The sequence below is a fragment of the Halichoeres trimaculatus genome, unplaced genomic scaffold, assembly GCF_033239565.1.
Source record: "Halichoeres trimaculatus isolate MK-OKI-2021-1 unplaced genomic scaffold, fHalTri1.1 fHalTri1_scaffold_19, whole genome shotgun sequence".
NCBI lineage: Eukaryota > Metazoa > Chordata > Actinopteri > Labriformes > Labridae > Halichoeres > Halichoeres trimaculatus.
This window is the reverse complement of record NW_027437197.1, coordinates 1,401,859-1,415,827: the sequence shown is the minus strand read 5'-3', so window position 1 is coordinate 1,415,827 and position 13,969 is coordinate 1,401,859. Positions and strand designations below refer to the sequence as shown.

The window sequence follows — 13,969 nt, the reverse complement described above, 5'->3', positions numbered from 1 at the left end:
CAAGAAGTTTGGTAAGAAACAGAGAGGTTGGAATAATTCATTGTCCAAAAGCATGCGTCCAATCAGCTGATCTCTGTGTAAACTCGGTCAATCTGTAAGGAATATCCCAATGCAGCTACGTCCACCTCACTTCCCTCCTAGTTTTAGCCTCCTCTGCATCATAAATACTCAGAGTTCAGCAGGAATCTCCAAAGGTTTGAGCATAGCATCAAAAGCAACAGCAGGAAAAGTTAAAAGTTTGTGTCAGGATCAGACCAAAACTCTCCAGCCACAAAAACCAGAAAGGTAAATATTATAGAGAAGACAGAAAGAAGGAAAAGGAGGAACTGTGAAAGGCTGCAGCCATGATCCAAACTTTAAAACTGAATCTATAAACAAACTAATAAAAGAGCAGGAGACAGAGAAAAGCTGAGTCTTACCACGATGGTGTCAGCTCCTATGACCATATCTGGAGTCTTTAAGTGTTTCTGGGACAAAAGGCACAAATTAATGATCATCCAGCTCAGCAGTTCAGTCACATTTTAAACAGAGATAAAACGGGAATAAACTTACGAGAGGCATCCTCCGCGCCACCTCCAAGGCCTTCTGTTTGGCCGTCTCCACAGCGTACTCATGAGGGGCTTTGAAAAGTCCTTTATCCAGAGTTTCCTTGAACCAGGACGGGACCACTTCAAACTTTAAGCCCTGTAATGTAGGAGAGGAGGAGGCAGAACAAAACAGCTTTTTCTTTCACTTCTATAGAATTTCAAAGCTAGAAACCAACTTTTCATGCTCTGCACTTCCTGTCTGAGAGGTATTCAACTGAAAATTCAGAGAAACTTCATCCTCTGCACTGAAACGTACCGCGTTACGTAGGATATCCTGTCTCCGAGGAGAAGCACTCGCTAACACGACCAGTTTATTGGCGAGTTTGGAGATGACAGGGTTCAGCGCCATGGTGTCCTCCTTTCTGACTGAGCCTGTCAGATAAAGAAAGTAGGTTAAACATTACAGATGTGGCCCAGTTTATGCTCAAGACTCAGCATTTGGTCATCAGATGACGGCAGCACTTTACTGACTGACTGACTGACTGTGTCATGTGACATAATATCAGCTCATTCATTATTATTCAACAGGATAACACGCCAAACGCTCAGTCAGAAAGATTTTCTATTCCAGGCAAAACTCACACCTACTTACCCTCTCTGTCTTGATCTCAGGGGATGAAATCTCAGCCTACTTTCTGAACACAATGAGTGATTTGTTGGACCCAAAGTACAGAGGTTTTCTGCAACAATTGCATATTATGCTGTTTATTTCACTGGATATCTGATGGGATGTAGTGACTCTTGGTTGTCTAGATTGCAGCTAGATTGTACTGCATGCTTGTATCTTCTTATACAATCTCAAAATCAACACTTTATAACTCCTGTTTTAATCCTGGGAGCCTGACCAGAGACAGGGGTTGCTAATTAGCTGTGGCTCCACACCTGTGTGTACATCACCTACTTCATTTGTTTAATGAATCCATCTTTCATTCATTTGTCCCTGATAAATAAACAAAGTGTGTGCTAAAATATGTCAGTATTGACCAAATCTCTCTGTGAGGGATGTGAGGATTGAAAATAATTGAATAAAAGTTAAAGAAACAACACATCTACTGCATGTTTTAGCATTAACAAAAAACTAACCTGTGATTCAAAGAGATAATTCAATGCTCTGAGATTTAAAAATATTATCAAATTTATCATTAAGTTGTGCTATAATGCTATGCTTCTCCATTTTACTTGCATTTAACGTTTATTATGATATGTGCATGCTAGCATAATGGATAAAAGAACTGTGTTAGTGTCTATAAAATACAACAAAGCTACATGAATAAGAAGAAACATGCTAATGTGAGCAACATGCTGCCAACTTTAGCATTTAACACGTTAAATATGTTATAAAAACTAACCCAATCACGTGTGCAGCTCTGCTTTCTGCTAACTTCCAGTCAAAGTTTAATTTAGTGTCTTTAGTTGAATGAAAACCTTCTGTTTGACTGACCCGCGAATAAACGGCTCAGTTTATCTAACAATAATTTTAACAGCCCGCAGAGCTTAAAGGACACACGTTAAAAACACAGTCTCTAAAGTCATAAACTGCATATTCACCTAATAGTATATCAGAGGTGTGTCGTTTATCGCTTACCTGCTTCCAAAGTCAGGAAACTGCAAAGGAGAGCTGCCTGCTTGGACGACGAGCGTAAGCACGCAGCGTGATGACGTCACGCGAGAGGGGCGCGGGCAACAGGGTTGTTGCCGGAAGAGGAGGAACAATTACCGACCTTAAAATAAAAAATTTAAACCCGTTTAACCTTTTTTTTCTTTTAATAAACGATATAATTTTTGTTTTTAAATCTTAAAACCAAATATTATGAAGTTTGATGTCATATAATCAAAAAAACGACTCTTAATCCCTCCATTTTTTTTTATCTTGGGGGATATTCCTGATTAATATTAATATTAATAAACAGTTATAATGAAGAATTAATCACTGAAAAATAAGAAATGAATAAATCATTAAAAAAAACATTCTATTTATTTCTATTTTATTTACTTTTAATTTAGCTTTGTATATTCTAATGCTTCTTTATCTTCACAAATTGATTTACAAAAATAATAATAGTAATAAAAAATGCTCTCTCTTACAAGCTCCTTGCATTTAATAAATGTCACTTTTTCCTCTTTTTTGTTTTGTTTTGTTTTATGATAAAGTAAAAAATAACCAGCTATTGACCCTAATTACAGCTTTACCCAAGGACAAAAAAAAAAAAAAATACTGTGATTGTCATGATCTAATAACAGTTAAAGAAAGCAAAAGAAGTCAAATACATTAATTGATTTTTTTAAATAAATAATGAAATAAATAATAAATATAATAATCTAAATGATGAAATATAAATAAAAAAAATCTTATATCTAACACTGCACAAACTAGGCCCACCTTAACCCTTAAACCCTACTGATGTTCTTGCCCAGATATATTATTATAACACCCACATTTACTGAAATGTGTATAGAATATTATTTTACAACAGAAAAAGCATTTTAATTAATCTACCACTTTGATTCCTGGGGTTTTGGAGCAGCTGTGTATTTCTGTAACAAGTTGTGAAAAGAGATTTAAGGTCCCCAATCTTTGTATTAAAAGCAGCACACATTCACAGAAACTACTGAGCTCAAATTTGTAAAAAGTAAGCATCTGCTGTCAGAGAAGGCTTGAAAAATACAGACTTTATTTGCATCGTATTTACAAGTTTGTATGCTACATTTTTTCATAACAAGAATAACAATAAAAAAAACTTGTATAAGAAATTATAAACACAACACACATACTTTTTCAAAATGAAGCATAGAGTAATGCAGGAACAACAGGTGCTGAGAAAAATTGGATTATTTCTTCACATTTCTGACGACCCCAAAGAGAGGAAACGGTTTCACTTGACCCCAGAAAAACATTGTTCTGAGGGTTTCACAGATGTGGGTCAACCACACTTTCCTTCTTCCACTTCCTTTCTCACATCTTTGAAACTCACATCAGTTCATCTTGTCACTATGAGCTGTTCTTTGGCATCAGAGTCACCTTACTGGGTTCCTTGTCTTGACCGTCAAAGGTGAAATGTGCTGAGAACATACTTTCTTTGCCCTCATGCCTCGTCGACTCGCCACTGCTCTGGCTCTGCAGACGCATTATGTGCCGCAGCTTCTGCCTGAAGTCTCTAGAGGCGAAGTAGTAAATGAAGGGGTCGAGGCAGCTGTTGATGCAGCTCAGACACAGGGACATTTTGTAGGCCATGTAGAGGGAGCGACCGAAGAAGAGTTTGGTGACACCGTGAGCCAGCAGCAGGATGTTGTTGGGGGCAAAGCAAAAAGTGAAAACCACGATGACAACCACAGCCAGGCATATGGCTCGCTCCTTCTGCCTGGTCTTACAGTCGCTGGCCAGTTTGCATATCACCCTGACGTAGCAGAATGCCGTGACACAGAAGGGGAAGAAGAAGAGAAAGAACGACATGCTGAACACAAAGGTCATCCAGGCCGCCTTGGTGGGGAGCATCTCTTTCTTCAGCATGTCAAAGCATGTGGTTATCCCGAGTTCAGGGATCTCAAAGGTCAGGTCTGTGGTCATCAGCGGGTGCAGGACTGCCAGGACGACAGCCCACATGAGGAGGCAGCTCAGCACAGCCACAGACTTCCTCTCCCTGGTCTCTCTGAACAGCATGGGCCGCACGATGCCCAGGTAGCGGTCGATGCCGATGGCCATCATGGTGAGGATGGAGCAGTACATGTTGGTGTAAAAGACCATGGTGAGGAACCTGCAGGTGGAGACAGAGAGGAGTGATGCGTCAGCAGACATTAACAGCTAAAGAAGCACATTTCCTGTTTCAAACAATCTGTGTTGTCACTTTACCGGCACATCCCGGGTCCCAGAGTCCAGTGGTATCCCCTGAGCTGGTAGGCGATCTGAAAGGGCAGCGCAGCGCCGATGGCCAGGTCAGTGAGGGTGAGGTGGATCATGAAGATGATGGAGGGACTCTTCGGGAACGTGCGGAAGATGAGGATCCACATGGAGAGGCCGTTTCCCAGCAGGTTGAAGATGAAGACGATGACGTAGATGGCAGAGATGACCATGCCGGTGTTCCAGTCCTGAAGCACGGCCATGGTGGCGTTGTCTATCCTGGGAGCGCTGGAGTTCGTCATCACGACTAGATTGGAGTGACTTCTCATCACCTGTGCAGCAGGATTCATAAAAATATTACTGTTTCTTTAAAAAATCTGTTTTCAAACTACGTGTGTGTGTCACAGTTTGTGGCATTTGAATACAACTACTATAAATCATTGGTGCATGAAGCAGTTTGGAGTAATTTCCTCTTCTCTGACTGATATGAAAGCGATAAACTGATCTGGAGGTGTGAGGAAGGTGTCGAACAGTCAGGCCTCCCTGTGTGTTGTTAGCGTGCAAAGACAAGCATGTTGTTGGGTGGAGTTCACACAGGAAAGGGACACGCTTGATCTGTGGTGAGTACCAACTGTCAGACTGTGCCGCGCTGATGTCACGTGACATAACGTCTGGGGCGCCGAGTAACCACGGGGACTGAGTGATGGAGGCACTGAGGAGCTTAAACTGGTTCAGCTCCCCTCACCTCCAGCTGCTGGTCTACCTTTGTAACCTGCTCCTAATTTAAAGTTTTATTCCTTTTCTGCTTTAAAGGAAGCGTATTCTCCAGTTTAACCTTCAACTGATGTTTTTTATTCTCAAACTTTACCTTTTCTTGTTCACATCTGTTCATATTTCTGCTGGTTTCTTCTCATGTGAGCTGCTCTGAGTTGCTGTTTTGTGTAAAAAAGATGCTTTCTAAATAAAGTTGTGTTGTTGTGGTTGTGGAGGGAATTACCGTTTACTCATCTGTGTCCAATCAAGCAAACGATCAGCAATGAGCTGTTGTAAGTTTCTCTTGAAGTTATGCAACGGAAAGTACCCCTTTATTAACAAAATGACAGTTATGACGACACTTTTTGTTTCCCCGTTAGACAAAGAGGATTGTGTCACAGCAACAAAATGCAAACTCTGACTGTGGGAGTCAAAACGTGGGGAAATGATTTAACAGATTTGCTTATTCTTGTTTTTTCTTTTCACTTTTGATCAATTTAATTTAAAAGTTGAATACAAATATAATCCTTTAAAAAAAGTTATGACTTTAAAAAAAGACGAAACTGTGAAAAAATATAACTGTAACCAACCCAAAACACATAAAAAACAACCTCATTTTGAGATATTTACATTAAGCGATGGCTTTAAAATGCACAGGAATTAAAAAAGTGACATAAAAATGAAGAACCTAACACGTGGAGCAGCTGAGTTTCACGCTCATATTAAGAAATAAAAAGTTTTTTCTTAAGGTGGTACCTCCCCTGATAAATCTCAGTACAGTCAGACACTCACCTTTGTGTCGGCGCAGTCAGCAGACGGGGCGGGTGGCAGGTCGGCATGTGAGCGTCAGTCAGAGATGAGGGCTCAGTTATTGTGACTGCTGAGGAAATGAGGTTTGAGCTGATTACAGTGCCAAAGACAGAGAAAGGAAATGGGTCATGTGACTATCCTCATCCTATACCAACTGTGGTGACTTCACCCGACAGAGGCAGAGATGAGTTTTTAAGATGCCAGGACACGTGTGGCATGAATACCTGCGTGACAGTCCTCACTTTGTGGCTCACGACGCTCCTGAATCATCCTCTCTACACACGCAGGGAGAGCCCGGCGTCATCTGATAACTCCAGCAGACATGAAATGGAAAGTTCAAAACGTCAGTATGTTTAATTTGGAAGTCCCTGCCACCTGCGGAGGAGTTATTTTCACTTTCACGCGTTATCATGAAACTGGAGCGGACAAAAGAGAAGACAAAGTGTCACAACGTTAGTTTTAGATAGAGGAAGTTTTCAAACCTCACATGCAGAAGATCAGGGAATTTAAAGAGCACGTCAGTTCACACCCAGAGCAGAAAAATAACCTGAGTCCAGATCACTGTAAGACAGAGGGTTTCCAAAGTGGGGGTTGGGACCTCCTGTGGGGCCCCAAAACACTGATAGGGGGGTCCAAAATAAAAAACTGTTTGCAACTTTAAATTTCATCCAATATTGTAAAAATATAACAATGATAGGGGCAAAATAAAAAAATAAATCAAAAAAAGAAAGAAAAAGAAATTATAGTCCTTTTCTGTACTTTTAATATAATAAGTATTGATACAAAGCTTTCCCTTTGCTTTTAATCTCTTTCTTTTTTTTTCTTCTTCTTTCTCTCTCTGTTGTACGTTGTTGACGTGGGTTGGGAACTATAAAAAATTTTAAAAAATTACATTTGTAGAGGAAAACATTTTGTTTGTGATCATTGAAAACTTTAAATAAAGTTGTGAAAAAAAAAGAAAAAGAAAAGAAATAAATGCAACCCAGGATTCTTTTGTTGGCAGATCAGGGTTTTGCTTTTGTTTACACTTTTTTCATTTACAAAAGGCTGAAGTCACTTTGCAGATAACTGCTTTTGATAAAACAAATAAAATAAATGAAAACAAAAAGACAAAAGAAAATATAACAAAACAAACAAACAAACAAGAAAAGCCAAATTAAATCCACTTTGGTTTGACGATTGAAGACTGAAAATCACACCAAACTTCTTTCAGGTGAACAAAGAGAAAAGATGTGGGCAAAAATGACAAACAAATAAATAAATCTGGATTGGAAAGTTTTAACTTCTGTTGCTCACTGTACGTGTCACACACACACACACACACATCTACACACAGTGACACACACGTGTTTGTTTCTAAGTGAAGTGAGAGCGCAGATTTAAGCTCACAAGATCCACATGTGCTCGGCTGCGAGTTTCCTGTTGATGTGACAGTTCTGCTTTATCAAACGACTTCCACTGTCTCCGTTTTATAACAGCAGCAGATGAGGAGTCGCCGTCTCTGTCCCGTTACTCTAACCACACTCAGACTCAGAGAAAAAGGGCTGGGTTTACGTTCTCAGAGTGAAACAGCTCAGAATATCCACGCCTGGTTTAAAAAGAGTTTTCAGTCTTTTTCTGACTCACATCAGCCGAGCGGCAGCCTCACCCAAACCGTCAGACAGACACTGATTTACCTTCAAACACAGGAGACGTTTATTCTCTACAGTCCAGAGGAAAGGAGATACAACAGGTCTGACAGACAAATGTTCGGTCATGTGCAAAAATAAAGTATAAGGCTTGGTAAAGATGGTGCTTCGTAAATACTCTGACTTCTCAACACAGCTTAGAAAATGAGCGCTGGTAGATTTTCTGTCATTGTTGATCTTTTTAGGAAACAGGTTATGACGTACAAACTTTAAAAGTGACGCTGACATTGTCCTCGTTAACCTCTCACCTTTATACACAAAAACACACACTACGTCCTCACCCACCGTTTGTAAGTCACACTTCAAATATATTTTCATCTTCATAAAATCTATGAAATTATTACAAACATGGAGTTTCAGCAGAGTCCACAGACGCTGAGGAAGAGGAGTTTCTTCTCTTATTGGGACGAGTCATAGGGATTAAACTGATTTATATCACAGGATGAAAGTTTGAGGAGTTTCAAAACTTAGTCTCAGGATGATGTTTGAGGAAAGCAGAGCATAAACATAACAAGTTACTGTGAGAAATCCAGTTGTGCTGCTTCTCAAAGGATCTAACATGATGGTTTTTAACTCTGAACAGATGTTTGGATATCTGTGGTGTTATATTCATGCTCCTGCTGAAACTAAAGTGTTGACACATGTTTAAAACCCTAAAAAGACTGAAGGAGTGTGTGGAGGACTTTTCTCCGTCTGCAGGGCTTTGAGAGTCCAGAGAAACCGGCCCCGTCCAGGCTGCTGCTCACTGTTCCTCTTTGCTCTTCTCAAACCCCTTCTCCAGCCCCGCAGCCACAGTCACGGCGTCGAAGCAGTGCTCGGGCCCCGGCTCAGGCGAGCAGCCCACGGGGATGCAGTCGTAGCTCTTTCCTGCTGAGCTCATGCGCTTCCTGTTGCGAGCGCCCGGCTGGTAGAGCTGCATGGCGGGACGGTCCTGTGGACAGACGAGCGTAGGGACATGGGAGGACAGGCGGCACAGCTAGCTTAAAAACCAACGTGTACCCTCAGTTTCTGGACCCTTCACCTTCATTTTATGAGCCACAGAAGCTGAGAGTTAAAGCTACGAACACACAGGGCGGGTAGAGAAACTCTGTGGTTGAAGCTGTTAAAGCGCAGCTCACACCCTGTGAGGACTTTCACTGAGGTCGTCGAGACGTTCCAAGAACTCACTTTCACTCAACAACAAACTCGAGAGCTGAACTTAAAGCTGTGGCTCCAAACCAACGTGTGAAAGAAGAGGTTGATTTCAGATTATATTTACACAATAAGTTCAAAACAAGTTCACAGACTGTTTCACCTCGAACTTTGGAGCAAGCATCCGTGTTACTGAGGTGACCTCAGGCTGAGAACAAGCTGAAAGGTTATTGAAAACCAGGTTTTAAAGAGGGGTTATTCAGATTTCTCTCTATGCTAAAGTAACATATCAATCCCTGATGTTTAGACTGAGCATGTGCAGATTTTCAAATCTCTACATATTCAGGTGCTGAAGAAATCACTGAATCTGTCTGTGAACTAATCAAAATGCGCCTCCAGAGGGCTGGCCAATCAGAGTGACGGGGGTTTGTGGAGTGGAAAGCCTTAAAGAGACAGGCGCTAAAACAAAGTGTATCAGACAGAGTCTGAAATATGGGTTTATAAAACAGCAGGAAGAGAAAAAATGGGATTTATTGAAGCTGTAAGTCCATAAAGCAAAATAAAAAGACAAAAAACACAATCCCCCTCTTTAAATTAATAGTAGAAGCTTTTCACAATTAGAAACATTATTTTTATCCCTAAAACTTGTTCTTGATCAGTTTTATGTAGCTGTTACTGTCCCCCAAAAGTTTCCTGAATGACAAATTTATTTGTCACTTACTTTAAAGAAGCTGCATTATTACTGTTATTATTCATTTATTTCATTTTATTTCATTTCATTTCATTTTATATTATATTATTTTATTTTACTTTATTTTATTCTATTTTATTTTATTACAATTTATTTCATTTCATTTCATTTTATTTTATATTATCTTATTTTATTTTATATTATTTTATTTTATTCTATTTTATTTTATTATATTTTATTTCATTTCATTTCATTTTATTTTATATTATTTTATTTTATTTTATTTTATATTATTTTATTTTATTTTGTTTTATTTTCTTCTATTTTATTTAATTTTATCCTATTTTATTTTATCTTATTTCATTTTATTTATTATTTCTTTTGTTCCTTGTTCACTCTCCTGTTTATGTGGTTGTGGATGCTGCCATGAATTTCGATTATAAATTTAACCAAACCGTAAATAGTTCCTTGTTAAGTTGTGACTATGATTTATTAACTGAGATCTGTAGAATTAAATACGCAAAGCTGCCAAAAAAAAATAATAGTAATAATGATATGAATAAAATGTTTAAAAAAAAGCAAAAGACAAAAATCTCACTGTAGTTAAAAGCTGAATTATCTGCAGATCTCTTGCTTGAAACAGACTCTCTCCAGATCTACTCAAAGTGAATGAAAACTTGCTTCCTTCTTGCTCATAATCCAGTAATCCCAGAAACATTTCTTCATCATCTGTAAAGAAGTGAACCACCACCGTCCCCCTCTCATGCTCACCTTTTCGCTCACCTTGTTTCGGAGGCGCTCCTTCCTGTTACACAGGTCGTCCCTGTCCTCCTTCCCCAGTTTGTCCCCGCTGTCAGGACAGTACGAGTACCCATGATGGTGTCCCTCTTTCTTGGCCCGGTCCTGGCAGTAACCTTTGCCCCACTTGGTTTCGTCTTTGCGGCGCATGAATTTATCGAACTCGTAGTGGTGTCTCTGCCGCTTCCTCTCCTCGTCCTTCCCACGGTGATCCTTGTCTCTCTGTCTGCGGCCGTGCTGCTCTCTCTGCTCCTTGTCGCTCTCTGGCTGCCCTCTAGTGGTCAGAGGAGAGAAAGCAACAGCAGCATGTTTAGAGCTTGTTTGACTCATTTTCTGTTAAATTATATGAACGTATTGTCCTTATTGATGGATCCCTGAAATGTTTTCACACGTCTTACTTTTCTTTGAGGTCCTTCGACTTCATCTGTCCTCCAGTTTTCTCCCATTTCCCTCTCTCCGTCTCTCCAAGCTCACTTTTGTCCTTCATCCGGTCTGAATCCACGTCATCGTCTCTGTCACTCTTCTTCAGGAGCTGCAGCAGCCGAGGAATCAAGAATCAAAGGATAAACACACTGAACCACCATCCTTTACACATGAATAAACTAAAGTTGAAGTTTAATCGTTACAGACCAACCTTTATTTTGATATCTTTGTCAGATAACTTCTTCTGCTTCTCTGCTTCTTTACGTTTGCGTCTCTCCTCCTCCCGTCGCTTCCTTTTCTCCTCCTCCCTCTGTCGTTTCTTCTCCAGCTCCCGTCTTCTGCGCTCCTCCCTCTTCTCCTCTCTTATCCTCTGTACAAACACAATTATCACTTATTACACTTTACCTTCAACATCTCAGAAGTGATTCCTACCCTTTGTCTGCATTTATCCGTCTTACCTGTTTCTCGATTTTCTTATTTTTGATGTACTCCAGCAGCGGTGTCGTCCGTTTGGCTGCAGAAGAAAAAGAAAAGAAGATTAAAGATGATAAATCTTGTTAACCATGATTCAGAGGAACAGAGAGGAGGTGTGAGCTGATGAGCGTGTACCTATGAGCTCTCTGGTTTTGGCCTCGATCTCTCCCAGCAGAGTCTCTGGGTTGGCCATAGACTTCTCCTCATCACAGGAGTAATTCTCCAGGAACCTCCTGTACTCTGGGTCTGACACAGAATCAGGGGATTAATCCAGCAGATATCAAAAATCTCAAATTCACAGATTAGGACGGTTTAACTTGTAGCTCAGACTTTGTGTCTCTGTACCTTCTTCGATGCTCCCTGCTTTTGCATCTTTCTTCTTCAGCTTCTTCTTGGAGATTTTCTGAAAGGGAGCAAACTCTACCACAGCAGGAAACTCCTGACCTGAAGGAGAACAAGAAAAAAGAAAGTTTCACAAAGCCACCATGAACTCCATGAGTTAATAAGCTGCTTACAAACAAAACTAAAACGAACCTTTGTTATCGATGAAGACATATCCATCAAAGCGGTCTCTGAACAGCAGGATGTCTTCAGGGTTTTTAAAGTTGATGTACGCTCTGGAGAACAGGTGAGGATAGAGGCTGAGGGAAAAGAGGGAAAAGAGAAACAGATGATCTCTGGTCAGGGAACAGAAAGAAAGAAGAGATCGTCTTTGTTGATTGGTTTCATCATGATTACCTCTGATCGGCTGGAAAGAACTCAAAGTAGTCGTATGAAGGAAGCGGACTGAGCTGCTCCTCCAGCTGCTCCTTTGACAGGTTGGGTGGAAGCCTTCGAATCACGACCTGAGATTAACAAAATGAGGAGGAGGAGGAGGTGTTTCTTTATCAGTGCAGGGAGGTCTTTACACAAAACATCACCAGGAGCAGAACTTTAGATCCAAGTTTTTCTGCTCTTCTTAACTTTATCCCAGCTGTTATTGGGCGAGAGGCAGTTTACACCTGGACAGGTCACCAGGTCCTCAAGACTTTTTACCTGTATGTTATATTAAATATGTGCATGTTTTTTTCTAGGTTACTCTTACTATATTATTCTTAAGTCCCTTTAAAGACTCAATTATACAGACTTGCCTTTATGTGATAACTGTCTTTTACCATCTTTTAATGTCTTTTATCTCTATCTTATTTTGTTTTACTGTTTGTTTTTCTTTACCTTCTTTTACTCCTTTTCGTTAATTTATTCATACTATTATGTGCTATTAATTATGATTTTAACTTTTTGATGGTTCACCTTTTTAAACTCTTTTATAGATAATTTTTAGACCTTAATTATTTATTACTGTATTTTGTTATTTTATCATCATTGCTCATTTCATCTTTTTATATTTTCTAACCTGATTTCTGCTTTCATCCCTTTTTTTATTGCGTTTCCTATTCTTGCTGATTTTATGTTTGGTCCTCATGGTCTCTTTTTAGGCTGTATGGTTCTTGTATTGTCTGGGTTCCAATAAAGTACTATAAATTATGAAAAGGACCTTTTCACCTCATGTCTTTTTACATTGTCTCTCTCTGTTAGTCTTGATTTAAGCTGTGCTTTTTGTTTTTACTTTATTCTGCTCATTGTTTGTTTGTGTTTTATCATTTTGTGCTGAATGCTTGTCAAAGCACTTTGTAAACTATGTTTTTAAAAGTGCTAAACAAATAATAAAAAAATTATTATTATCATTCTGTTTGATACATTCTTATCATAATGTGTTCCACTTTTTGTTTGCTTCTGTAACTTTGTAAATTTCCCCATTGTGGGATAAATAAAGGTGTTCTTATCGTATCTTTTAATAAAATAATGAAAACAGCTATTAAAGGGTACATATTGAACTCTGAATCAAGTAAGCAGATGAAGCAGAATAATACACTTTTGTTATCTTAAAGATTTTAACGGAAAATGAGACATTTTTTAAAAGATTTGATCAGAAAAAAAACACAAAATTGCATGAATAAAATAGCTATTGCAAACAGAGACATGAAGACATGTCGGTGACACCTAACAAACAATAAAAATAAAAATTGAGTAACAGTTTCAAACATAAAAATACTATATAAGTATTTCTGAGCCATTACAGATGTTAAATGAGTTTAACCCAGAGAAACGCAGCGGTACGCGGGCTTTCACAGTGACAATCAGTGGTCGGTGTTTACTGCATCGGGTTGAACCTGAGCTGCATCTGTGAAGGTTAGGAACAGAGATTTTTATCTGTAAATGGATTTAAACTAAAGGTAAATGTGTAATATGTGGTATTCTGAGGTAAATGTGGTATCTGGAGGGTAGAGACGGGTGTTGTGGGTGTTTTCAGTCTTCCTGTCTGTCGCTGTCCGCGGTGCTGAAGTGTTCCCGCCTCCCTGCTCGCCTCCATGTCCGTTTTCCTCACGGAGTAAACAATGCGACACATCCCGATTATTCGACCACAAACCTTCGTGAAGACTTCTTTCTTCTCCTCTTTCTGCTTCAGGTGCCCGGGGATGTTATCGGGGTCTCTCTGGAGGTCTCTGAACTGGATCTCGACGACGCTTTTCTCCTTCCCCACGGCCGACTGGTCCTTTTCAGACCTCATTTCTCCCCATCTCCCTCTCGCCCGCGTGAACTCGTTGAGATCTCGCGAGAGGATGTGGATTTACAAAAAACAGCTTTGACAGCGGCTGAGCTGAATCAGGGAGGTTTTATGCAACATTATTTACAAAAACAGGAACAATAATGAGCATTTTTTTTAATAATATTAGCCGAG

The 13,969-nt window shown here is 39.7% G+C and overlaps 3 protein-coding genes across 10 annotated transcripts in view; all 3 read right to left on the bottom strand.

Annotated features, from left to right (window-relative positions):
• The window catches only part of asmtl (acetylserotonin O-methyltransferase-like), a 158,556-nt gene extending 156,289 nt beyond the window's left edge, over window positions 1-2,267 (bottom strand). For 4 of the 6 annotated variants that reach the window (XR_012599927.1, XR_012599926.1, XM_074695555.1 and 1 more), the window contains exons 1-4: window positions 2,173-2,267; window positions 844-959; window positions 553-684; window positions 420-467 (exon numbers count right to left, since the gene is read on the bottom strand). Coding sequence is in view for 4 of the 6 variants with exons in the window: in XM_074695555.1 (XP_074551656.1) it covers window positions 420-467; window positions 553-684; window positions 844-936 (273 nt within the window). In the remaining 2 variants the exon portion in view is untranslated. The other 2 variants (XM_074695554.1, XM_074695553.1) reach the window with 2 other exon arrangements.
• A 1,008-nt stretch (window positions 2,268-3,275) lies between these two features.
• Window positions 3,276-6,573, bottom strand: p2ry8 (P2Y receptor family member 8). Of its 2 annotated transcripts, XM_074695189.1 has the most exons (4): window positions 6,210-6,573; window positions 5,968-6,055; window positions 4,435-4,754; window positions 3,276-4,339 (listed from the first exon to the last, which is right to left on the bottom strand). In XM_074695189.1, the coding sequence occupies exons 3-4, from the start codon at window positions 4,749-4,751 to the stop codon at window positions 3,577-3,579; spliced, it is 1,080 nt and encodes a 359-aa protein (XP_074551290.1). In that variant the 5' UTR covers window positions 4,752-4,754; window positions 5,968-6,055; window positions 6,210-6,573; the 3' UTR covers window positions 3,276-3,576. The 2 variants fall into 2 exon arrangements, with proteins under 2 accessions (XP_074551290.1, XP_074551289.1); XM_074695188.1 differs by lacking the exons at window positions 5,968-6,055; window positions 6,210-6,573 and adding an exon at window positions 5,291-5,535.
• Window positions 6,574-7,416: 843 nt separating this feature from the next.
• On the bottom strand, window positions 7,417-13,847 carry upf3a (UPF3A regulator of nonsense mediated mRNA decay). 2 transcript variants are annotated; one of them, XM_074695567.1, is made up of 10 exons: window positions 13,658-13,847; window positions 11,929-12,035; window positions 11,725-11,831; window positions 11,536-11,634; window positions 11,326-11,436; window positions 11,175-11,230; window positions 10,928-11,086; window positions 10,692-10,825; window positions 10,267-10,567; window positions 7,417-8,604 (listed from the first exon to the last, which is right to left on the bottom strand). In XM_074695567.1, the coding sequence occupies exons 1-10, from the start codon at window positions 13,796-13,798 to the stop codon at window positions 8,416-8,418; spliced, it is 1,404 nt and encodes a 467-aa protein (XP_074551668.1). In that variant the 5' UTR covers window positions 13,799-13,847; the 3' UTR covers window positions 7,417-8,415. The 2 variants fall into 2 exon arrangements, with proteins under 2 accessions (XP_074551668.1, XP_074551669.1); XM_074695568.1 differs by having other exon boundaries at window positions 7,423-8,604; window positions 10,279-10,567; window positions 13,658-13,846.
• Between the last annotated feature and the right edge of the window lie 122 nt (window positions 13,848-13,969).